General features: G+C 36.2%; 1 protein-coding gene and 1 long non-coding RNA gene across 2 annotated transcripts in view; one reads left to right on the plus strand and one right to left on the minus strand.

Moving 5' to 3' along the window:
* LOC310900663 (uncharacterized protein) overlaps nt 1-27,819 on the minus strand; it is a 252,722-nt gene that overhangs the window by 180,502 nt on the left and 44,401 nt on the right. Inside the window, exon 4 of the mRNA XM_083838957.1 lies at nt 8,869-8,973. Within this exon, the coding sequence (XP_083695083.1) occupies nt 8,869-8,890 (22 nt within the window). The 5' untranslated portion in view covers nt 8,891-8,973. The remainder of the gene's footprint in view (nt 1-8,868; nt 8,974-27,819) is intronic.
* Nucleotides 20,008-27,819, plus strand: part of LOC310900669 — a 62,338-nt gene continuing 54,526 nt past the window's right edge. The window contains exons 1-2 of the long non-coding RNA XR_014585330.1: nt 20,008-20,988; nt 24,936-24,988. This is a non-coding gene — a long non-coding RNA (uncharacterized lncRNA). The remainder of the gene's footprint in view (nt 20,989-24,935; nt 24,989-27,819) is intronic.

Consider the following 27,819-nt stretch of genomic DNA (forward strand, 5'->3'; position numbering starts at 1 on the left):
GCTATGGATCTCTAAAGACAAGAGATTGATCTGTCTCTTCTTTCAAATGAGGGAATGGTGTCTATGAGGCTTTGCATAAACCCCAAATGACTCCTTATCATACAGCTCCTGTATGATGGTACTCAAACTCCTGCAGATGGTACTCAGACTGAAGTTCTGCCCCACAGACTCCGAGGAAGTGCTTTCAGGTCTGTTACCAGGCTGATGCAAAGGAATGAGGCGACAGCCTGGAAACGTTCTCCCACCAGACATACAGGAAGAGCTCTTTCCAAGGCCAGAAAGGGACATCTCCTGCCCCAGAGTGAACAATCTGACGCTGCAGAAACTAGCCCTTTAAAGCTAAGCATTTCTTACTTTTCCTTTTAATTCAGATTCACTTTGGAAAAAAATACTTTGCACATTTTCTTTCAAACCATTGGAAATATAGGAGACTTAATTGGTCCTTTTAGCCTTGCAATGCAAGCTGTGCTGCTCAATATAAGAATACATACATGCACAAAGCAGTGTGGTTTTAGGTTTTGGTACAATATCATTAAAGTCCTATAAATGCTAGTATTTCATGACATCAACTACCAATAGATTGCACTGAAATAAAGTGAACTTTTTTAAGACCATGGCTATTGCAATCCTTACACTATTTCCAATATATGCAGAAGACAAAACTGACATACACATGCAAACAAAACTTGTCTTACAATATCTCACTTGACAGAAGCAACTGAAAGATTTGTAATCGTTCAACCCACCAGTCACTGGGTTATCATGAATTCTTGTCATACAAAATCCACTGCAGAGTAGTCTGTGAAACCTGAAGGAAGTTAACCTTTTCACATTATTAGGATCGTGAACAAGAGACACATACTGGACCTTGAAGTAACTAGACTTACCTGAACGGCGTGAATACAGCATAACTGTGGATGGGCCCCAAAGACCTAATATCGAATGCACATTTCTGAAGCTATCAAATAAAACAGAAATCAACTCTGTGACATAACTTGTCACATTCTGCCACAGTACTGTATTTTTTCTAAGATAATTCTATTCCTATATCACCAGAAGCTAATTCTATTCTTAGTAAACTTTTCTATAGAAAGGTAAACCAGGTCACTTTCCACACATCAGTGTGGAATTTCACCTGAATGGCAACAGCACATATAAATAAGAGTGCAAAACCTTACGTAGGAATCTATGACTAAATGAATCAAGTTCTCCTTTCCAACTGGAATAAACTCAGGTCAGAAAATATTTTAAGCTCCTGCTATGTAACATTTGATAGTTATATCAAATCAGTTTCAAGTAAACTGTCTGTAGCCAGACACAAGGTCTCCAGAAACTCTCAGCTTTCTAAGTTGTTAACTTTTGAAACCTGAAGCTTAAAAATCCCATTGAACTTCAATATGAAGCCCTCAGATTGAAAATTAACATAAAAAAATCCTAAGTTAAAGGAAATTCTTTGGAAAGAATACTGTGGTAATCACATATCTTGTGATAACATCCTGAATGATTATTCATGGTGCCACCCATCCATGAATCTCATCATTAACATATGTATCACAAGATGGAAGAAAACTCCTTAATGCTACACCAATTGCCCACATAGCAAGATACCGATGACAGAATCATTACAACCACTTCAGCAATTTCTGAGCTAACGCTGATGACCCAAAGCAACAATGCTGTTTAAATACAATTACACACAGAGCTACCAAGTTGATGCAACAAATGAAATAGAACATTGGTAATGGAGGAGAAATAGCAAATTAAACTGCAGTTTGATGAAGTGAAACTTCCAGTTTCAAACCACAGATGTTTCCACTTGTAATTAGGACATGTTTATATGACCTGTCCCACATAAACACAACTGGGAAGGCTCCTAGAGGCTCCATGGTAGTTCAGTCCAACAGTCTGAATAGTAGTCCACAGTAGAATATCACTGTATGACTTGAAAAGCAGAATTAAATGTGTTTATTGAGCTGAAGACATAGTAATCTCCTCCCAACAGGAACACAAACTGCAATTTATCCCTAGGCCTCTTTTAGGAAACATGCAAATTGGTGGAATTAGGCCTTAACATGTATATTCCATGTGGATATTTACACAGTTGAAAATTCACGATGCCGTTTTGACAACCATGAGATTGTCATAACCAATAAGGCATAGATTTCAATTGATAATATTTCAGAACTTCCAGCGTAACACTCATCTGCAATTATTCCACACTTGCAATATACTGAAACATCATTTTTCATTGTAAAATGAAACAAGTATTTTCAATCAACAGCTTCTAGCAACATGTAAGTAGCTCACATACTTACATTTTTTCTTCTGTCCTCTATCCCCAAAGCCACCAGTTTATTTCAATTAATTTATTTCATTTCTAAAGGGATATATGAAAAATTCTTCTAAAACACTTGGATAGCTGTGTGCCTAAAACCACAAAGCCTTGGAAGTTTGATCCTTCATCACACTTTCAGAATTTTCTCACACTGTATAGCAAGGTAGAAACTACAAACATGCTGGCACTATTAGAAATATGCATGAAGCAGATAGGAAAGTTGAATTTGACAGCACACACTTACGAATCTCCAGGGGTGAACATCATTTCATCCACCTATAGTCTATTTTGAAACAAGCAAGGCTATCTTAGGGTGACATCAATTTGCTAATACCAACAGTATCTCAGACTTAGCTCTTAAGAGGACAACTGGAAAAACTAAGGAGCTTATGACTTTCCCTACAGCTGCAAATATGCTACTGTGCCAGATCCATCTCTTAATCCCTCTTTTAGTTTAGATGGATCACAAATGCCATGCCACATTTGTTGTAGTGCCTGCTTCTCTGGTTGATGACATCTATTAAGCTATCTGAAGTTCCTCTATTGCCTCTCTATGCTTATCCAATTGTTTCTGCTCTGTCAGATTGCATATTTAGGTCTTTCATGACATTGACTATTTTGTTTTTAAATACATCTTTTGGCAGAGTACAAAGAATGGACCTCTCATTAAAGTCATTATTAAAACTATCATGCAAATCTTATCAGAGAAGGAAACACTTAAAACAATGCAAGATTCCAGTGACTAGAACAGTTAAATTTCCTGCTTTCATGCAATGTTCTGCCTTTAGAAACATAGACCCTAAGAACACAGACTCTCAACTTACAGATATTACTACATAAATTTAATGAAGGACACCACAAGAAGCTGAACTTCAAAGAAAAGCAGTGACTTAAATGATTTACAGAAGATAAACAAACAAAAGAAAACAATCCCTAGACTTAGCTCTTTAACTGCAGGCTTGCTGCTTACTCATTGCTAACAGGCTAGGAGTTCTTAGCTCTTTTCCTTTATAAATTAACTGCTTTAGGCACTTGGTAGTATTTTTTTTCAGGGACCCTACTCAACATCACAGTTTGCATCTCCATTTGTTATGCTGACCAACCATAAGAATTGTATGAACTACTATGAAAACGTGACAAGAACTGTTCAATTGCTCAGGCTTGGGACACGGAAGAGCACTCCACTATGATAAAATAACAGAGTGAGCAAGAAAAATCATTGCAAAAGCTTTTCAATACTCAGATAGAATTGATACTATAAGATGCAGAACTTTCTGAAACAGATTTAAAATAGCAAACCTTAAATTGTGAATTAAAATTAGCAATTTTTGAGAAATTACTGCCAAGCAATTCTCTCTTCACAAAGGACTAAAGAAACTCCAACAGCGCATGGTTGTTTCTCCTTTGTGACTGTGTGGCAGTTGTATACTTGTATTCATGTGTTTTATACCTAACAGAATTTGAGCCTTCATGTACATTTACCTTACAATGGTTTTCATTATTTAAGAGCTACTAGAACGAAGATACCTAGCCTTTCATTACACGTGGAAAATATGGAAGATTGTTTATCTTATTTCATCCAAACTAATACACATTGAACAAGGCTTTCTATACACCAAAGTATAGGAAAAAAAAATAAAAGTACAGAATTTTTTAAAACTTTACTGATTTGCCAGGAGTTTATAAAGGAGCAATGATTCCAGATCATATCTGTCTAGTTGATCCTTGCCCTGTTATATGAATAGTTCCAAGTGCTAGAGGAAGATGGGAAGCCTGTGCAGGGTCCGTATGAAATCCCTTTCTCCATTAGCTGCTAAATTTTTGTCGCTGCCATAATTCACACTTTTCTCAAGAGCTCATCAATACCCAATCCCATTTCAAATCTTGTTTAATACTGGAATCTAGCACCTACCTATTGGTTAGGTGTCACTTGTGGTGAAAGGACACAAATCCAGTACATTTCACATGTACAAATACAAACATGCAATGGTAAACTTCCTGTTTTTCAGATTTTTTGAGTGATAAGGTATTGGAAACTCCTGGTTAGAGGATAAGCTTTTCATTTACACAGTCTTACTAGCCTAGCCCAGTACTGACTACTAACTGGGTGCTTTGGACAAATATTATTTTTGTTCTAATATCTTCACATCTAATTAAAAGTCTAATTTTCAGTCAGATTGTACTTAACTAAACAATAGCCTGGAGCTACAGGTTTGAGTGCCAGCCAATGAAAATGAGACTGAATAGGAAATATAACAATTAAATTTCTTCTGAAATGGGGGTTACAGAACAAGTATTTTCAGTTTTGTGGTGACCTTTAAGAACGTATTGTATTTTCTGTTATAATTACCTCTTGTACCTTAAGGCATAACTGTTCTTATGATCAAGCTGGCAAGCAGCTGCTTGTATACAATGTTTTCAGTAATAATTGCTATGTTTAGGAGTTTTTGTATGTTTATTATTTAATACTACTAAGCTGATTAAAATTGTTTCAACATAAACCTGCATTTCAACATGTGTTTTAAATTCAAAACAACCCAAAATAATTATTTTTTTCATTTTCTATTTTCAAGATGGTATATACTTCTGAAGTACTCACTTGAGAATTCTTGTATTTTTTTTTTATTTTATTCATATTCCTTTGGGATATATCAAAAAATTAAAATTTCCGATAGAAAAAAAAAGTATTTCTTTCCAGAAAATAAAACGTATCAACCAATATCCAACAACTAGTCCTATCCTTCAACACTATAAGAAAAATGAGACTTTCACTATCTAAATAACCACTTAAAAAAAAGTTTAAAAAAATAAAATACCAAGAGTACCAAAGCTTCAAAAATGATAGGTGTTAACAAATATATTTTATACACACACACAATGATCCAGTCTGTTGACCCGTATCACAATTTCAATTGGTGACTATGGAGTTATACTTAATCTTGTTCTTATATTTTTTGGCACCATTATTATTGAATTCTGTCCTAGATAGTGGCATAACTTCAACAATTCTAGATAACGTGTATAACACCTTGTTTTTTTGCGAAAGACAGGCTGGACTCATCTTTAGTCCTTGATATCATCTACACTGTAGGAAAAACTAGGAAAGCTCTCTGCATACCACATAGCACTGAGGTAACAGCTGCTTTCTGGTTTTTATATACCACAGAAAAACGCAGCTCCTTGCCCACCTGCCTTCAACTCATCTCTCACCAACTATAGCGTAGCTGGTTTTTCTTCTTGATTTTTCTTTTGCAGTTTCACGTCAGTTTAGGATTAACTGGCACATGATCCTCCAACAATAGAACATATTCACCACTTAGGGACTATTTTTATTGTACAGAATCATAGAGATAATTTACATGCCTTGTTACTCAGACTCTGAGTGCAAGTCAACAGTGTTAGACATAAATCCCAAGGGGAAGGGGATGACAGGATAGTCTGCTTCATTAGTCTGAGTTATTTGAACTTTATTTCAGTTTACAAACAGGTTGCTACTCAAAGCCAAAGTTTAGAAACACACTTTAGAATTCTTCCTTACTATAACCACCATAAAAAGTCAGTCTCAGAAAGTTGCTCAAACCTTAGTGGAAGCTCAAGGAATAAAACCTTTCTGTTACAAGGCACAATTTCTTACTCTCTGACAAAGTGTAATTATTGTTATACTAGAGATTCAATTTTAAAATATTTTTAAGAAGCCTCAGGATTTTTTCTTCTAGACAAGCCATTACTAAGATAAATTACAGCTTTCCTAGAAAATCAGCTTTCCAGCAACTCTACATAACTTAGAGAAAAACTATACCATGCCCTCTACTACAACATAATTTAAAAAAAAAAAAAAAGACTATTCACACACACACACACAAAAACAAGCTTACTTTCTTATCTCCCTTTTGTTGTTTTTCTTTTGCAGTAAACGACCATTACATGCAGACAGAGCAACTTCCCAATTTCTGTCTGCCACTGGTGATTTCTACCAGGTGCAAGAAATTAATGATGCTTCATGAAAAACATGTGTGCGCTGTAGATCAGCAATGGGACTTGAAGGCAACTAGAATCTGTTGCAACACAGTAACAAAAAGGATCACATGTAAAATTAAATTAAACTTAATTATTATCAACTCATAAAAAATAAAATAATTCATACAAACAAAATTCTTTTATCGCTATCAAGAGAAAATTGTTTTCCAACAGGTATTGTTCAGCATACGTAGAGGTATCATTAAAATACTAATATTTTTTAAGTAAAAATGTTTCTTTTGAATTTTTTGAAATATATGTACAGAGTGCCAAAAATAGACAGAAATTGCTTGTTCCTAAGAAAGCACCCTCCTAAAAAAATGAGGGAGGGATAGAAAAGGGAATTCATAGTTTCTGATTTGCATTTAATATGAGTTTCAAGCAAGTCCATTATTAACATTCTTTATCTGATTCTACAAATAAAGGTTCTTTTGTGTTAGCATATTTTGCTAGACTTCAACATTTAAAAGCAGATCAACTTGTGAATTAAGTTCTTGAAACGGATACTTTTCATGTCTAGGAATAGAACAAAATGAAGAACTGAAGTAACTGAAGTACCCAATTGCAAAGGATCTGTCAACAATTCTTTTTATAAAGCCCAGTTCTCAAGAGGTTACAATTATCACTGCATGACATTTTTCAGGAAAATAATTTTGCCCTAGATGGCTTCTGTTGTATAGTGGTGTTTTTTTGTTTTGTTTTGTTTTGTTTTCCCTTCTCTTTAAATGAATAATGACAGTTCCCATATCTGTAAGAGGAAAAGTACACATTACCTTACAATTTATACTTCTCTCAACAACCTGAAAAGAGAAAGGACCTTAGGCTAGGTTTGGACTATACTCATTTCTGCTTCTCTGATGCTTGAACTGAAAGTTTCACTATCATAAAATCTAATAATAAAATTTAGGGGTAAACTCTGATATCATTCTTAGCTTTGAAGATTTATCTGTGGCTTGGATCATAATATAAAAAAAAAATAAAATAGTTTTAGAGTAGCTCTCCTAAACTAGTTAAATATATATATATATATATTTTTTTTTTCACGCATCCATATACTCTCTCACAATTTTAATGCCAGTAATGCAAAGCATCAACTGTTTGGGGAAGGAAAGAAATGCTACTTGACCTCTTATTTCATGGCTTAAATAAATCAAAATTGACAAGAGACAAAGATAAGTCATTTGCATGTTTGCATTCTAAATCATCAGGGGAAACATGGCAAGGCTTTCTTGTTGCATGTTATAACAACTATTTTTATAGACTTCTGCAAAGGTTAGAAATAACAATCAATTTTAAGTTGCTTGTCATTGGTTGAAATTTAGAATAAACTGACATATTTGTGGTGATATGCAACAGTTTCCATGTTTCTGAAAGTTCCTATTTTCTAATTTTACTTTATCCTTTTATACTTAAGGGTTTTGCCATACATTCTTTAGAAAAAAAAAAAAAAGTTTTCTAGTTTAAAAGAGGCGCCCATAGCAAACGTTAGAAATACTCTTGATCATCTGTGCTTATCTGAAAGGATTCAACATATTAATTATTTACATTGTGGAACTGTTGTACTTCTTTACAAACACAGCTTTTTAGATAATCAGAGGCTGGAGTACCTAACAGGTTTAAAGAGTTACAATTTCTAGCAACTTCCTTAGCTCAGACCTTTTCCGTATGCTGTAGACAACTTAATCCATCCCATACATAATTCTCAAGGTCTTTTTAATATGCAACAGCCATGAAGCCATTTTTTCTTGTTGTTTTCTCCTGAATCATAAGTGCACTTGGCAAGAATTCAAAGCATACATGGCTGCTGATGTTTCATACGCTGGCAGAGGAGGTGAAGGTTGAATCACTCTAACACTTAGGAATCGATTTGGAATAGCTCTTACAGGTTTGGAAAAAGCTACTCACTCTCCCAGCTACAGAAATGTTACACTACACCCCTACAGACTGAAAGAGATACAGATATACAATTGACGGAGAAAGCTATTGTACTTCATCGTACACTCTATTCCCTGAACCTTGGCAACAAAGGAGGAGTTGAACCTCCTTTGTGGGAGGATGATTATTGAATTGTGCACCTGGCATGCACAAGGCCTTTCTGTCCTTCATTAATTGCTGTGGGCATCAGAAGCGAACGAAGAAGGGGGAAGATAAATTGTTCTAATACTCAGTTTCCCAGCAGATAAGCACTGAGGTGGGGCACTCTTTCCTGGCTTCAGGTAGACCTTCAGGTATTTTTTGAATTCTGGAAGAAGTTTATTTATATTCAGAGCCCTTAAAATAAATATTACCTCACTTTCAGCTGTCTTAGAATAACTACATCTCTCTTTCTGTAACAAAGCAGTAAGCTCATTGTCTTGCCCAGGGCCATAAACTTCTCCCCTAGCCCAGGGGCTTTACAAACCTCCTGTTTTAACTATTATCTTGAACGGCACCTTCCTCCCCCCTCAGAGCTGCTGCAGCCTGATCTGCAACCCCCTGCTGAGTCCCCACCTGTCCCCTCCTCTCAGTGTTCATACCTTCCAACTTGCCCAGGGGCATCTCCTAACACCAAGCACCTGGGTCTCAGCCAGCTGGGACAGGAGCTCTGCCTAGCCCGCTCCTTCAGACTTCTAGTCACAGGCCTGAAAGAAACAAGCAGTTGAGTGTGCTTTGGATTACTTATGGTGATATTAATCTCCCTTCTCTAAAGATTAAGGAGCTAAGAAACTAAAAGTTTGGGGGATTCATGTGCAGTTCTGAGTACTACAAGAAAGGCTTCAGCCATAGAGAAAAAGATTCTTAGGAAACTAACAGAATTCCTAAATGTGCTTTCTCAGAAGACGGAAAAAAAACAAAAACAAAAACAAACAAAAAAAAACAGTATTTAGCTCAGTGTTTAGCTACTACAGGGAAATGACTGGTAGGCATTGAATTTTTTGTTTTATTATTGGTTAAAAATGGCCTTCATTCAGAAAAGAAGCCGTTTGGAAAATAAAAATATGTATATCACTGAGGGCTTTTCTTCTTATATAAAATAAGTAATAGAATCAGTTTAAACAATGATTTTTTTTTTTTCCCCACTGGTGAACCTGTTTTTGCTATGACTTCCTTACCTGCTTCTGTATCATTCATTTTGCCCTTGGGAAATACCATGGAGAGTATATAATGTGAAAAATGAGCACTTCCCAGGTACTGTGATTTTGTTTTCTTTTACATATTTGGACAGTCAAAACCTGTGGAGGTTGTTGGTTTTTTTTTTGTTTGTTTGTTTGTATTTGTTTGTTTTAAACCATATGCATACTAACTTATGTCTAGCAACAACTATCTGATCCAAGCAGCAAAGAACACCTTCTCCTGCACATCTATGTCCATCTCAGCCCCATCCTCATCTGCTATTAGTCTGTAATGTAGAGGGGGAGGAACAAGCCTGCATTCCAGAGCTCCCAAGCTAAACTCAGTGTTTTAAGTGATTCAACTGCTTTAGCTTTTTGCAGCTTCGGAATTTTTCTACCATAGAAAACCGAGATATACTAAGGATACAAATTCACTTTTCTTAATTAGATATGAACAGTTTCATTTAAATGTTCTCTTTGCTCCTCACAATTTAGAAGTGGTCAACTAAGTTGCAAAGTATTTTATCATCAGTTAACAAATAGTAAACTGTAAAGCACAAATTTTAACACTCCCTTATCTCCACAACTGCTTTTGTTCATGTGCCTAACGAGTTATTGCCTAAAGAAAATCCATTCCTCATAGTTCAGTCGAAAAAAACAAAAAAACTACCCCTGTTCAGATTGTGAGGAGATGTTCGCCCCTTCTGTGGTGAGAATATCTGAACTATTCATACTATCATCATACTATTAACATCTGCATGAAAAGCTTGCTGTAGGTTTACTTTATAACTAGAAGGACAGCAAGCTTCTGGGGAGGGCGGTATTCAGCTGCTACAGATCAACTCGCTACCCATAGTTCTCCAAAATTTTCTTTATCTAATCTTATCTACTTTGGCTGTGAAAACTGTATCAGATCATGCTTTTAAACAATTACATTTAAGCCCATGGCTGCCAAGTTTACTACCACTTTGGATAGGATGGTGGTAAGAAGATTCTAGAAAAAATGTTATATGATGACTCACATGGAGTTGTTAATAACATGGAGGTCAAAATTAGGTCAACCGTCTCATCACAAGCCCTTTAAATCTCATTTTTTTTCAGGTAACGTATACTCCAGCATCACATTAAAGGCACTCAGCCTTCACTCTGTTATGTTTTCTTGTGGTTGGTTGAACTGGCCCTGGTACGTTCCCTTCTAAAAGGAAGGGAAAAGCACAGCTGACAAGAATGTTTGTCAACAAGTACCATAGACACAGAATAATATCAGTTATAAACTTTTATTATGTGCTTTTTCAAGTACCCACAGCAGGCAACACAGCAAAACCAGTTTTGTTGAGATGGCCACAGATCTCAAGAGCAGTAATACCTTTGCCTGTTTTGTTAACCATGTCCCAGTCATCTAGTGACTAATCTTTTTGTTTTGATATTTTGTTACTGTCCAGAAGCTCTACAAAAGCTTACAATAAAATACAAATACTAATAAAAATAAAATTTAAAAAGCCTGTTGCCACTGTGCTTTTTTCTCTAGCTGGATTGTAGATTATGGCTGTATTGTACAATTTGTTCTCACTACTTCCCCCCTCCCCCCCAAAAACAAAAGGAAGAAGAAAATGAGAACAAATACTGCTTAGCCAACAAAAATTACCTAATTATTCTCCCCCTGTGCCACAGAAGTCTTTGTACCCAGCATGTGTTGCACAGTGCAATAAAACCATGGAGTTAACTTCTTGCCACAAAAGAGCTGTGTCTGGGCTGTGTGTGAGTCACAGCACAATTTCCGCCCCCCCAGTTTGACCTAGGCTATGGAGTCCTCCATGCTGACTCCGCAGCCTCGACCAAGGTATTGAAGAACTGGAAAGAAAAGAACCTGTGTCACCCTGTTCTCATCCAGCTACCATGCAACACGGATTGACACATAAGGAACACTTTATCCTTAACAAATCTTCTTGGGATTTGGTACATGAGTGTGAAGTGCTTTCCTGGTAGGCACTGAGAGCTACCATTGTTGGACAGACTACTCAGACCTCCAATTATTTCTGTCTGTACATTCACATTGGGTCATGAGATGGATGTGAAGAGAGAAAGTTTTACTGGTGGGAAAGGACCCAGGGAATGCGTTTCCTAGCAGGGCTCTTTGAATCTCTCCAAGCAGCAAACCTAGGTGCTGGAGGTGGCATAACTCTGTCCCTAACAAGGCAGAATCGGCACCTGATATTAGAGACATAAACAATTGTAGGAACCTTATTTTGAACAGGTAAATGATGGACAGTGACCTATTCCTTCAAGTCCTTTTTTTCTTCTGGTAATCAACGATGTTCTCTTGCATGTCACTCAATCGTCTGTAGTTTGCTGTTTGTAACTGTTACATTTTGCATTCATAATCATAATAACATAATTTTTTATCTTGAAATCCAATCAGTTTTCTACGTTACAGCATGTAAACATACCTGTTTATACATTCACGCAAAATTACAGAAATTAGAAGCTGTTAATAACTTCCAATTAACTTTAATTGATATTATCACCATTTTCCCATCTTACATGAAATTATTCTGCATCAGAAAATACGGAAATAGTAATTTAGACAAGATGAGAGGAATATATTGTCTTGAAATGACAATTTAAATTGATGAGATAATAACCTTTAACAAGTGCATTGAGTGTTTTTCCCCCATACACAAAATACGAACTTTATTCAAATCCTATGAAAACCTAACATGCAATAAATTTCCATCATTTTAGCTGATTATTCTGTAACAACATATAAAATGAACCAGATTGCTGAATAATCCTAACAACAATGGAGGGTAAAGAGCCTTTTAAGTATTATTATATCATTTGACTAATAATGTTTCCATATGGAAAGTGTCTCCACACTTAGAAAATACTTGAAGACAAATATTGTCAGATAAACAGTACTTGAGAAGGGAATCCTGACATCTTCCATGGTACCCCGCAGAAAAGTCCTGAAAAGCTCATTCCTGAAAACCATTTCAACAGAGCACAAATGTGATACTGACACCAGTTTAGCAGAGACAGTGCGGAGAACAAAAACCTGGGTTACTGAGAGGGCTTTGTGAACTTGTATAGCACTGTAGATTTCACAGAATCATCTTGAAAAGGTGACGAATACTGAGTCTGTCACCATGCAAACTCTATGACATATGGTCAATAGATTGTTGGTAAATATTTAATAAAATGAAACGTTAGCCTCTGACACAAAGCCTCTAGTATTACAAAGAAGCAAAGGTACAGCAACAAAGCACGTGCTCTTTTTTGACAATGGTGCTGTGTTTCAGGTTGCCCCTATCTACAGACTAAAATTAAAACTCAGTCTGTTACCACAGTGTAACACAACTCAGCAAAAGAGGCCTCTGTAGTCTTGCTTTTTAGTTAAACCTGGCTTTTATGCTTCAACAGCTTGACAGCAGTGTAAGAGTATATTGTTTTTGCTGGAACATCTGTCCTTCAAGAAACGACTATTCCTACTTTAAAATCTTTACGGTAAAGCCATTAGAGTTGGGGTGTGTTTGGCTATTTTTTTTTCCCTTCTTCTATTATCTTCTAGTTTGTGGCAGGTGTCAGATGGACATGTAAAGCAGGATTGGTGCTTCTACGTTAACAGAAAATCATAAAACATCTGAATTTCCTAGTCACAACTGCTGGATTTTATAAAGGACTAATTAACTTTTTCTTTTGGAGCTGTGACTTAAAATCAGAATCACAAGTAAAAATAGGTTTGGCAGCTTCAATTCCAGTGGAACTCCATCAGTAGAAAATAACATTTTTGGAAGCTCCATTTGCTGGAATGCAAAATGCCCACATTCAGATATACCATGCCAGAGTTATGTGTGATATTGCCAGTACTGCCAACCCAAATCCCAAAATCCTTGATGCATTTAAAAATCTTTACTTTTAAGAGCAATGAACATTGAGCGCATTTTTTCTCATGTTTTCCTGTTTTTTACATATGCAGGGTCACACTCGTTTCAACACATTCTAATTTAGCACCAAAAGGCTATAAATATAATTTCTTCAGTGAAAACCAAAACAAGAATGTCATTTCCTGATATCCACAGCTGAAGTTTTAAGATACCAAGTTCCTTAACAACAAGTTAAGAAGTGGTAGAAGATAAAAAATACAAGAACCGTTATAAAGACTGACAAAGCCATATTGTACATGGAAAGCATATGCCTGCCAAATTTCTGTAATGGAGTTAATCAGCCATCAGAAATCTTTATCTCAGCCCATTTGCTACAACTACTCCACTTCCCTGCTTCTAGAAGCAGCAGGAACCTACTGCTGTACAGACCTACTACAGAATGGATGCATATGAGAATGGATAAGCTGGATAAATTAGTTTTACTGACTGGCTAACAACAGGTGGAGTTCAGAACATATACCTCAAAAGCTGTTATCCAATAACACTTTTTTTTTTTTTTGGCCAAATTAAATTAAGCAAAGGACCGCACATTTAATATCAGCATTTTAGATTAAACATTTCTGAAATCTTAAACCTCTCCTTGTCCAAAGAAGAGGCAGTTTTTATTCCCGTTAAAACAAACAAACAAAAAACAAACAACAAACAAAACCCAGTCTTTTTAAAAATAAATTCACCCTGCACATCAACAACGTTTCTTTAGGACAGTCAAATCCCCAAACTGCAATTATGCCTCTTTACATAATATTATAATCCTTAATCACTTCACCCAGTGTTATCTTGCTGTAAGTTATTTTCTGGTCAGCTTACTTATTTCAGTGCTTCATTATTCATAGTCAAAATTTCAGCCAAACTAAGAACAAACACATATGTAATACTGAAAAAAAACCCTGGCATCCATTCAAATTAGTAATAACATTTTGAACATTTGTTATTTAAGTTTGTTTAATTCGTTCCATCTTAAAGTGTGTAACAAGGCAACTTGTCCTATGCATCATCATGAGATCTTCCATTACCCAATCGCATATCAAGAAAACATGAAAAAGTCATACTGGAATAGCATCTGTTATAGTGGTGAAAGTTCTGCGGTTATTAAAGCTGATACTGAACACAAATAAAGTCCACTAGATGGCATAAAGCAATAGATATCATGATAAAAATCATAATGAAAACACTTTGTCATGACATTTATTGATTTCTTTTATGATAAAAAAATGCAGTGAGAGAACAAATTTATGTTTACTGGAACATTAATAAATATTAATAATTGGTTGCCTTCTACAACAAAAATAATATAAATGGAAATGCTGAGGACACAAGCTTATATATGGAAAAGTCAGGTAATATAATGAAGTCAGGTAATAATAATGAAGATTATAAATACAGCCTTAACTCTGCCCTTTGAGATCACATATTCTAGCACAATATTATTACATGATAGTACATTACACTTCAGAAATAATACAACATGATAGTCTGGTATTTTATACACAGCTTTCTTCTCAAAGAAAAAGAGAGAGAGAAAGATAAGAGAAAGAGAAAAGTAACACTTTTCCACTTTTTAATATTCAAAGTGACTATGCCTCATTTTTGTTAACCACTGTTAACAAGACATCATCTTTAAGAAGGAGACCTGGCCTGGAAAATTTCATCTGGAATAGTGAGTACTTCGGTAAATTATGGGTACTTCTGAAAGGTAGGTTTAAAAATGCATGCATGTTTTTAATCATAACAGTCATGAGTACTGTAACCTTTACATAGAGGCTACTGCATGTTTCCTGCATGTAAAAGAATACTATTTAACTCTTCTCCACAGCTCTGTTTGTGAAGCACAATACAAATACTCAGTGGTTTAATTTTCTGAACAGCTTTGCCAGATTGGTTTGTGTTCCCTACCTGACAAACGTGGAAACTGAGACAATGAACTGTTAAATGACTTTGATTCATGGTCATACAAGAGAAGACAAGAGAATTACAATACAAGATTTTCAGAATCATCCATCTACTTGCCTTTATGCTAGGTGTACGGTAGACTTCAGTGTTCTCTCAGAGAAGACAATAAACATGTCTTGAGTATTTCTGAAAGCCTCATTTTAAATTCACAAAGGACATTTATATCTTCCAAGGCCCTAAACACAATGCTTCCTTCTAACATTCACTCAAATACATGTATTCAGTTACTAGATCCTAAATAACTTAAAAAATGTCCAGGTTCTTCATTTACTTGCATTATTTGAATTTAAATGCAAAATCAAGTGAAAGATACAGTCCCACTAGAGAATGTCAGGTAGTTGTGAGGGGAGGCAGAAGTTTTACACCTCAGGGAGGCAAAGAGTAACCAAACAGGTGCAGAAAAAGGACTCCATGTAAAACTAAAAGTCACTTGCATACATGTTTTTTTTTCTCAAATTAAGAGAGAAGAAACATTGTCTACTATATAGGCAAAGAAGAGAATGCGCTTCTGGTTTTAAGACAAAAATTAAGAGCAAAGGCTAGGCTCTGACTATCACTTTGTCATAAGGAAAGCAACATGTGAGCTGAATCACAGAGTGGCTAAGGGTGGAAGTGGCCTCTGGAAATCACCTACTGCAAGTCCCTGCTCAGAGCAGGGTAGGCTACAGCAGGTGGCTCAGGGCTGTGTCTGCTTGGGTCTGGAATCCCCAGGGATGGAGACAACATTCCCTCTGGGCAACCTGTTACATTGTCTGACTGCCCTGAGTAAAAAAGGCCTTTTCATGTGTTTAAAAAGAATTTCCTGCATTTCATTCAGTCTGAGCCCATTACCCTTTGTCCTCTCACTGGGCACGAACCAGAAAAGTCTTCCTCTGTCTTCTTTGTTCCACCAATCAAGTATTTGTATGCACTGGGAACATCCCGCCCGAGCCTCATCATTTGCAGGGTGAACAGTCCCAGCTCCTTCAGCCTCTCCTTATGACAGATGCTCCAATCCATTAAATCATCATTATGGCCCACCCTGGATTTGCTCATCCATGTTGTCCTTAGGGAAGTCCAGAACTGGACTCAGCACTCCAGCTGTGTCACACCACTGCTGAATAAAGAAGAATCATCTTCTCTGACCCGCTGGCAATGTTCTTCCTAACGCAACCCAGAAGGCTGCCAGGCTTCTTTGCTGCAAGGAGATATTGCTGGCTCATGGTCAGACTGCTGTCTGCCTGGACCTTCAGTCTTTTTCTGCAAAGCTGCTCTCCAGCTGGTTGGCCCCTAGGCTGTACAGGTGCATGGCTGTGTTTCTCTTCAGGCACAGGATTTTTCATTTTCCTTTGTTGAACTTCACGAGGTTGCTCTTTGTCCGTTTCCCACAGCCTGATGAGATCCCTCTGGTCAGCAACACATCCATCTGGTCTATCAAGTGCTCCTCCCAGTTTTGTATCATCTTCAAACTTGCTGAGAGTGCACTCTGTTCCATCGCCCATGTAATTAATGAAAATATTAAATATTATGGGCCCCGTTTTATCCACTTCTGGATGCACGAGAGGAAACAAAGATCAGGAAACTGATTTACAATCCAAAAAGATGTCATTTGCAGACAATCGGATAAAGCTTTCTGCATTAAGGAATGCTACGAAGCAGGCCATTTGTCCTCAGTGTAGCGTCAATATTTATTGATAGTTATTCTCCTCAGCTTTCCAACCAGACTGTTCCACAAATGGGAACTTATCTCTATGTGGTGGCCAACAGACCCAAGTATTAGATGTTAATTATTGGTAGCAGCCAAATTGCTACAGCATTTCAGACAGAAAGTAGTCTAACAAAAGATCATCTATGTCTTTGTTCCTTCTGCTGTCATTTTTCTAGCTGTGTAGATGCAGCAAGCTTTGCATGTTGTCCTTCGCTGCTGTTTAATTAGCTATTCTAAGTACCCTGCGAAGCCATTCCCTGTGTGCTTTCTCTGCATGCTTTTGCGTGCTTGCTCCTTACTTACCTTATGTTGAAGTGTTCTTTAACATCTTACGTAAGACTTTTCAGCAAAGGGATACTGAAGATGTGACAACAGGATGACTTTCCTTGTGGATAATGAGTCAGATTTGGTACCTTTGCATTAGTCATTCAGGCTTAGTTTTCATAAGTGCCCCAGTCACCAGGATAGCTTATTTTTGTTCAGTACTTTCTTGATGTGCTTTTACACAACTTCAAAATTAATTTGAGCTTCTGAGAAGCATCAGTCTCTTTGATGACTGAAATTAAAGCCTATTTGAAATGGAGTATTCTTGGGCCATAAACATTTTTTAGCTAATTATTATTACAAAAATAACATATGGCTGAGCTGTCATTCTGCCTCTAATGCATTGACCTCAAAGATTGTGCCTAGAAAGTAAATTATTATATAATGATACAAGGCCTTTCATGACTGCTATCCATAAGCCAGTCCACTTATGAGCAGCAGTGGGACATCAATTTAGGAAGCATAAAAATGTTGAAGTGTGTATATATATGTTCTTTCTAATACAATTTTAAAACAAAAGTTGCTTCACAGTTAGTTGAATGTAAAGGAAAAAGCAGATGTTACTTTACTCGTTTTAATCCTTACTGAGAAATATGTTATCTTATTAAAATCCTATTGGAATACTAGATGATACTCATTCCGTCTGTACTCATATCCCACAATAGCCTGAAGTCGTTTCAAGGGTTTGGTTTGATTTGATTGTATATTTTAATGCTTAAGCAGCAAGCTTATTTGTTTGTGTAAAAAACATGTTTGGCATTCCAACTTTAAAATTAAAATTCACTCTAATACAACTTGAATGCTGAGTTTCCAGCATGAGAAGGCTGGAAATAATATTTAAGCATTCCTATAAAAGACAGGTTATGTGGAGAAGCCAAAAGCTTACTAAGTTCAATCATTTGTACTCTATCCTAACTAATAACGCTTACGTGTCACAAGGATGAGAGTGTGAGAGAATGCCAGTCTTTTTCTGTCTCTTTATAAAATTGAGGATCAATGATACAATTAAAAAAGCCCCTTGAAAAGTCAGGTGTCTGTTATGTACGCATGCCTACCATTAAAAATAAAGGTTTTATTCTCTGCCAGAACGGAATACCTTTAAACATAAGCTTATGGCTTTGATAAATTAGGCTAGAACAGTAAAGTTGGTCATAAAACAGAATTCCAATTCTATCAGAAATTCTGAAACTTTTTCAAACTTGTTAAAAAGAATTTCTTTCTCTCCTTCTTTTTAATATTAATCAGAAAAGGACTTGTAACAAACGTTCCTAAAGCTTCTGGAAGCAACAAGTCAACTTAAAGAGCCTGCACACTGGGAAGCCTGGAATCCGAGAAAGCTGAAGACAATGTAGTCTTCCTACAGGCTTCCCTGAGACCTCATTATCACACAGCAATTTTTGTGAGGTATTCCATACAAAGATCACAGTGAATCAGTTTCAGTACTGAAACTACAGAGTCTACTATAAGACTCTTTTCTTTCTTTCTTTTTTTTTTTTTTTTTTTTTTAAGTATTTTTAAGATCTGCCTCTTTAAGGTATTCTAACATGTCAAAATGAAAGTTGCTGTAAGCTCACTTAGACAGTAAAGAAACAGAAGGAAGAGTTAATATTCCAAACATAAAATATCCTTCCCTATCTTAAAACTCAGTATTTTCCACCACTCAGTATACTCCACTACAAAAGTCTGCACGTGCCCTGGCATACCAATCTTCACACAGCGTTATCAGTGCCACGCACAGCTATAGGACTGGCAGTAAACACTAAGGTGTTGCTTCTCTTGTGTTATGTTTGGAAACTCAATGACAAAACTGCACCGCATGAGAGACCTTCTCGTTCTCCCTCTCTGCTGTACATTCTCCCTTCTTGTTCCCTCTGATGATAACTAACTCCAACGTATAACGTGGCATAGAAAATACCTTAGCATATATATCATAGATATAAGGATGGTTTGTTTCACACTTTGCATATTTACAAGGGCTGAAACTTTGATTTGTTTTCAAGAGGCATGAGACCTACTTGAAATTAACAGTCTCTTTACCAACTCTTGCTGTCCACAGTAGGACATAGCTGTCACAAGTCAGAATGACATAATGGAAACTACATTGTAATACACTGGAGGTACTGATCAATTAAGAAAGCTTGATTTATATCACAATGCATTACTAAGCAGATACCACAATAAACATGGTGATTTTTTGTCAGTAAAACATTTTCCCAATAGAGTTGTTGGACAGTGCAAATGTCAGAACATGAAAACAATCTGTATAAAATTGGTAACAGTTATTTGATCTTATCAGTTACGCTGGCCAAAGATCAAGCATTACAAAGGAATGCTGGAAAACAGAAGATACACTACGGGTTAGCAAAGCCCATTCAAATCTATCACATAGATGAACTACTTTCAGTCAGGGACTAAATTGAATACTCAGTTGCTACAGAAGTTGAAGATACTAATGAAGTACCAAGTCATTGCAGTATTAAAACTCAGAGATCTCATCCATGTCTATGATGAAAGCTATACTGTTCTTAATAACCATAGATTACATTCTCAAGGGTATCTTTGTTGAAATCTTCCTTCTGAGAATAGTTTTAAAAATAACTATGTAGAACTCTACATTTCAGTCAGCACCCATCAGCTGTGTCTGAAGTATCTCACCATAAGTATTTACTAAGTTCCTGGATTAGACAACTGCTTGCTAAAAGTTTGAAATCGTATCTCATGAAAGTATGTTGTGAAAACAGAGAATAGCAGTATTTGTTTACACTTGCTACTAACCATTTTGTTAATCTTAAGCAAATATTGTTCCTAACATGATCAGAGCCTGCCAAATGAAGCACTACATCCAGCCTCATTAGGTAAAACCCAGTTTCTTCTTCAGGCAGTTCAACGAACAACTTCATTTGTTGCCAGGTTACTCCAGCTCTAATTTCATTTGCCAAAGGAAGGTCGGAATCGGCATGTATCTGAAGATGCCACAATGAAAATGGGCTGGCACTTTCTACTAAGAAATTACTCCCATTTCATGATGAATTTATAAGTCAACACAGTGAGTAGTGGTCTGAATTCAGTTTGGGACAATAATCTGCCCATAACTAACATGGGATTTCTCAGGATGCTCTGAGAAACAGCCCCACCAAAGTGCATGCTTTAAGAAGAGGGGAGAATACAAATGATCTTCGGAGCTTTCAATTTAATTGCTGCCACTGAATTAATAAGATTAATTAAAAAAACTAATTCTGAATTTCCACTTTCCCTGTCAGAGCAGAATTCTGGTCAAGTCATAAAAGATCCAGACCATGCCAGGGGTATTAGTGGTACTAGAAAAGCATCTTTGAAAACTATTACTTTCCAAGTATGTTGTAACTCTAGAAAAGTATGTAAAACTTTGGATTGAAAGGCAATCTTGGGCAACATGTTACATTTTATTCTGACTCTATTTTTCTACTGACACTATTTTTGGTACAAAGAGTTCTTTCTATTGCAGAAAATATATTTCAGACCCTTTGTCCTTGCCAGACAGCAGTAGAGCAAACAGCTCCCCACCACCACCTTTTTTTTTTCCTCCTTTTTTTTTTTTTTTTTTTTAAACTTAACAAACTAGGAACATACAGCAGGGAGATGAGTAAGCAGGCAACAAAGGTATGTTTTCAACTTCCCAAAGATATAGCAACTAAATCTACTTCATTAAAAGAGAGCTGTTCCTTTATATTCTTCCTCCCTATCCTGGCCACTGGCAAAGTTGCATTATTATCCTATGAGTCATTCCTTCTTCAAAATCTCTCTCTGGGTAGTATTTGTTAATTAAACTTTCTCATCCTCTCTTTCTCTCTTACAGTTGTTGGCAACAGTCTTGTATCCTCTCTTTTGAATAGCCATCTATATGTAATCTCCCATTATTAGAGTGCTAGGAAGGAACTGACTATCTTTTACCATGTGTGCCTGTTGAGCATACAATTACTAATTATATCAAGTATGCCTCGTGAGTGCTACTGGTGATTTAAATAGTACATTTTCTTCATCTCTTTAGGACAATGTCATCTATTGTACAATGTTTCTATCTGATTCTTTGGTGGTATTTTAGCTACTGAACTTGAAAAGTTCTTCAATTGCATAAAGAAAAATGTGGAACATCTGTCCCTTTTCTGTGGATGTGACTCTGCAGTAGCAAAAGCAGCCTGCTGTTCAGAAATGCAGAGTAGGAAATTAAATGTCATTTGAATACGTGTTGTAATAATAGCCTGGTGGCAGTGCCACAGCCAAAACCAATACTCATCAGTGTTGTATCTAGTAAAATTATATATTATGATTTCTTATTTCAATTTTATGAAATGACAGGAAAACATCTTTCACAAAAACTAGGAGGTTTCACTCCCAGCCATACAAACGTATGTACATATTTCATGATGTCTCTGTCCTATAAAATATATGGAGAAGTAACTGAGCATGAACAAATAACCTGGGTACGAGTGAAAGGACAATATAGCTGTTATTTATACTCAGTGAAACAAATTCACAGGCTGGCTCTGTAGATGTCCAAGAAGGTAGAGCTTATATCTTTATCCAGTCATTTACTGCATTGCTCTGTACAGAGTAACAGCTCTAGCTCTATGCATATGGCAGGGTAGGAAAGGTGAAAAACAATTGAAAAATAGCTGATTAATTGGAAGAGCAAGGTAAAAAGAGAAGTAAAAAGGCCAGAATGAAGCCTAAAGATCATCAACTGAAATCAGACCTCCACTTGGAGGCTACTGTAGAAATGAATAATTAGAGAGAATGCGAAATCTGAATTGGAAGGTATAAAAATTTAGCGGTAGTGATTTAATCTAGGCCAAGGACATCCTGGAGCAAAACCAGGGCAAGAATCTACCTCTTGGAAAATTCAGTCCAGACCTCATCCAGAAAACCATCCTCTTCATAAGCAGAGACAAAACAACACAGATTGCTGTGCCCTGGGTAGCTATGAATCTGCCTTAACGCTGATCTGGTAAATCCTTGAAGGTCCCTTTGAGACCTTTGTTTCTATGGATTTAACAGTAAGATAAAGATAAGAAGAATGGGCCATTATGTGTGTGATGTTTGATCTTTTTATTTCTGTCATGTATGAACATCAAAAGCATTTGTTGGGACTGCAGTTGTCAAATTGTAAGCCAGCATGTGAAAACAGCTGTCTATCCTCAGCACCAACAAACATGAATAGATCTGTCATCATAATTACAGCTCAGAGCTGGATTGTCTTCAAATACCAACAACAGTCTGCACTGTGAGAGATGTCAAATAAGCCTGACTCAACTGGTTTAGGATCCATTTTTCTAGAAAACGTAACGACATTCTCTTCTACGAAAGGTTGCAAAAGTTTCTGTGTAACAAAGTCTGTTCTGTTAGTCTCTCATGCTAAATGTTTCATGACCTGCTAAAAGAAGTGATTCTAGAAATCATAAAGTGATTTACACATTTAATAAAATAATTATGCAGTTTATTTATGTGCACATAATTTTAACTTGATTACACTCCAATAGTATTATTTCCATATTACAGCAGTAACTGTCTTCTGATATTACTCTACTGATCTCTTACAAATGTTTATTTATATGGACACAGTAGCTGAAGGGGGTTATAACAGAATACTGAGACTCTCATCCCAAAAGAGCTCTACTTTGGCAAGAAGTGACTGAGAGGTGTCTGAAAGTATCTTGTGACTTAGCAGTGATCTAGACAAAACTGAATTGGGAATCCTAGGAACAATAAAGTTCTGCAATGTAAGTATCACACTGTCAACACAGCTGGTCAGCAGACCTATCATGAATATTACACTTCTTAGTGACAAGATGAGACAGAAATAGGCTTACTCCAGGTAAAGTGCTAGTCAGTCATTTCTCTTGGGACACAGGAGAAGAAGGAACCAAAAACATGACTATGTGAATCAATTACCAGTTGCTGTTCTGAACCAAGCCTATGTGACAGGCCTGCATACTGACTTCTCTCAGGAAAGCAGATTACAGTTTTCAGATGTGCAGATTATAACCCAACATTCTGAAATTACAACTTCTAATATCTGTTTCATTGCTCAATAACAAACAAGCTAGGATACTCTGCTTCCCAGCACACATTACTCTTACATTCCTGAATTATTTCAATTATCATAACAACTTACCATACAGTTAAAGTATAAAAGTATTCCAGTGAAGTGAAACTACTAACAACTGGAATTACACGTCACTAATATTATTATCCATATAAATCAGTCTGGCTGTACAGAGACAGTAAAGACTTCTGCTTCTCAATCTTCTAGCCTGGGGGGTTGCACATATTTGATGTAAAATTTTGTCAAACGTGCACTTTCATGGCAAGGGGTAGTATTTTCAATGTGGAAAGTACACTTTTCTTGAATTACTATACGGGGACGTACTTCTAGAAGAAATAGACATGGTTCTAAAAGAAGCAAACAGGGAAGAGGGAGAAGAATTCAAGAAATGGAAAAGGAGGGACTCTCTATAGTTGGCTGGTAATTTACTAAAAGGATAAACTAAGAGAGGACTCAAGCCCATTGTCACAGGATCTAGATATTAAAACCCTTGCTTGATTTGAGTCTATACATGAGGTTAACTACATAAAAAAACGTGCAGGCACAGAATCTTAGAGTCATTCAGGTTAGAAGGGACTCCAGCGGCTCTTTTATTGTATCCTTCTGCTCAAAATCCTGGGAGCATCTCTTAGTTTGATTCTATTTTTAATGTGTGTATGTGTTCCTGGAAATATGACGTATTCTACTGAAATTTTTAATTAGAAAATACTTAGTCTTTATTTTATGGAGACTTGTCAACTTAAATTAGTCCTAAGCAGCTCTCTGAAAAAAATTGTAAAGGTCTTAATAGTCAGTAACTATTTTAAAGCTCTCCCATCCTTAGAGGGTCAGCAAGGTCGCAATTTTTAAAAATGAAACTCTGGATTTTGGCTCTGTCATTTAACGTAGGCGCATTGTATAGCACTTACTCATGTAAACTGAATGCTTGGAGAGCTATGACTTGTAAACTTGCCTACTGCAATAAATAACAAAACTCAGGCACAAAATTACAAGAGAGGTTGAGCCCCTTCTGAAAGCCTGTTTACCAAAACTTAGACCAGGTTGTAATTTAAGCAAATTCTAATGGTATTAGAATAATATAAGAAATATTTTAAGTATATATATTATAGTATAAGAAATTAAATAGTTTTAGCTATATAAAAAATACTTATATTTGAATACATACATTTTCCAACAGATATTTTAAAACCAAACAACGACAGTTTGAACTTGACATTCATTCAGGAACTTGGCCTGCTCAAGATTAATTGAGGTTGTAATGATACAACCTAGGATGACAAAATATTTGAGGTTTTACAAAGACTAATTCATACCAGACTTTGTGCAGTAACACATTTCAGTTACAAAAGTAGTGGTATCAAACTGATAGTTACCAATGGCATAAATGAGGGAAACTGACTGAAATAAAATCTGGTGACGATTGCTCTCTAAGCTGCACCTTGCAGTGTATGAATTCCAGCCTAAATTCCATATATATTTTTTTTTTCCATCCCTCTCTCCCCAGCAAGCCCAGCTATATATACACCCTTGGTCACTGCATACGGGAACCAAAGACAGGTAAGGAAAGCTGTTGCCCATTTCATGTCATTTGTATGATACAGGTAGAGGGTTTCTCCCTCTGCCCCAGGACTCTAGAATAGGATATGCACAGTTTGGTGTTTATAAATGCAAATATAACCATGCACACACCAAGACGTGCACACACATTATGTTGCGTAATGTAACATAGCAAATGTGGCATAAGGCATTAGCTTAGATTCAGATGAGCATTAAAGATGCGAGCGTACATTAAGAAAGGATGTGCATCTAAAAAGAGCTCACTGGTGCTCTTCAGGACTGACTTCCACAGATTCTTGTAGTTGCTGTATATGCACCTCATAGATTGCATCGAAGAATTAACTGGAGCTTCTAAACACTTAGAAGACAATGCAATAATGATATACAAGAAGGAATAGAAGCAAGGAAGGACTGTACACCTGTTGGGCTTATGAATAATCAAATAATTTATTAATTGTTATTAGCTCTTCTTTAAGATGCCATCACTCTACAGAGATGATGAATGAGATGACAGGAGTTAATTCATCTTTCTAAAGGCCTTTTTGTTGTTGTTGTTTTTGTTTCTGGGACATGTAGGATCTCAGAAAGATAAAACAATGTAAACTCAGCATAGGTTTACACAGGTCTTTTTGTTTTTAAGGTTTCTTCATAATTTATAGGTTACAACCAGCAAATCAGTTTGTACCAGTTCAAGATCTACTGCCAAATGACAATGCAAAACCATCTCAAAGGCACCTGTATGCAACATATGACATGCTCATTTTTCATATATTTGAAAAACTCAAGTAATGAATCCACAGCAGAACTGAAAAGTCTGATTGGTTCAGTCAGAAGCTTGAAAACTCAGGAAAGGGGAAAATGAGGTTTTCTATGAAATATTAAATTCCTGTGTACCTTTAGAGTACTCTAGAACCACAGTGACTGAGGGAAGGTGATTACTTTGTAGGCCTGTATTCCAGAAAAGAGAACTTGCATTTAAAAGAGGCATTCTTGTATAATATGGTATTGTTCCCCATGACTAAGATTTGCAGAATCCTTTTCAGACTTCTCACAGGCATATGTGAGCAATGTGCAAAGAACAAAGAACAAAATACACCATCAAATCTGCTAGTGATAATCTCAAAGTCAAGAAGTATCACATTACTTGTAGGTATGAAGCTAACAGAAAACCTTTGAAAAATCAAAGAAACCTATTGTCTGTGACATAATAGGCCACAATCATCACTGTGGACTACGCAACATAGAAAGAATAAATAGATATCCCTAAGAAACTCACTCATCTTTTCTGTGAGCCTGTAGACGGAAAGAAAGAGAGGATATGTTTCAATTCCACCCTGACAAAATGGAAAATACTTCTGTAACAGTCACTAACATTTCTTAGATATTCTCTTTAATCACATACACGCTAATGTAATTAAAGGTGCAAAACACTGAAAAATTAAAGGCTTGTCTAAAGAAATGGTGATTCACAAAGAATTGAATATACAAAACTTGGTTTGAGTCTGAGTCATGTGGAGCTCAGTGTACTACTGATTTTTGCCAAAGGCAATTGTAATAATGTTGAAAAAGATTAAAATTTTAAATATGATTAAACTCATTAAGAACTTGTTTTGAAGCTTAAGTGGATGTGGCAGTAGAGGAGAGGCTTGGATGCAACTGTGAATCATGCCAATTTCACTTTGAAAAAGTGCTCTCCAAACACTTGAGTTGTATTCTGTGGTTAGGAAAATGAGCTAAACCAGTTTCCCAATGTAGTATGCCTGTAAAAGTGAGAAAGTTCACTGACCCATAAATACTGTTTGGTATAGCACCTTTGCAAGTCCTCTCTCCTGCCAACTGTGTAATAACCTGAGACTGTATTTGCAACTGGTAGGGAATGAAAATAAGGACGAATGGTTGAACAAGTTAAATAAGAAGTTTTTCAGTTTAGAAAGTTGTCAGAAGCTTGTAAACAGGTATTAAAGATGTGGTATGAGCCACATTCTGGAAATGCCATTTTCTCATTACCTTCTATACGGCTTATTTAGATTATACAATTTCTAGACAATTAGATACAGATACAAGGATTCCGCTTTTCAATAAAATAAAAGAATTACAAAATTAGAGAAATTGATTGTTATTTGTACGAAACACCATTATGATTCTCCAACGCAGTTTCTACTTCCCCTGATAAAATTCATGAGCACTTCAACTAAAAAAAAAATAATCTAGTTTTCCTGCTTTTTTGTATTACAAATGAACTACTAAGAATTATTCTTTCCTTTACTGCTGCTAAAGGAGTAGAAGCAACAAGTTGTCCATAGCTATGATAACCTGCATTTGTCTTTAATAATTACAACTGCATTTGAGGCTTCCATTAAAAATGCTGGTCACTGTCATTTACTTCCAAAATGATTTAAAATTTAAATTAAGCTAAGTATTTCCTTACACAACTGGAAAAGGAAACTTCTTTTTTTTTTTTAAAAAAAAGGTTAGAAATAACCAATTACTTTCCTAAGCCAAACACAGTAAAAGAGAACAAGACAAAGAGAACAAGGGAGGTCATAATGGATGACAGCCCCAAGGTTTAACTTTTCAAACTCAGGCATCCACATCTAAGAATGACACTTGGGAAATTTTACTGTACATGAACAAGTTTCTATATTCAAACTAGAAACTGCTTTTGCTTCCCAAAATTGGCTTTTGCTCCCAGAAATAAAGGCTTAGAACCCATCATTTGTATTTTTACGTTTGAAATAAAAACATTTGTCCAGACACTAAGATAAATATTCAATGAAGCTGTAGTCAAAACATATCCACCTGGATAACAGAACTGTCTTGTGGAATTTCTT

This window comes from Anser anser, assembly GCF_964211835.1.
Source record: "Anser anser genome assembly, chromosome: 5".
NCBI lineage: Eukaryota > Metazoa > Chordata > Aves > Anseriformes > Anatidae > Anser > Anser anser.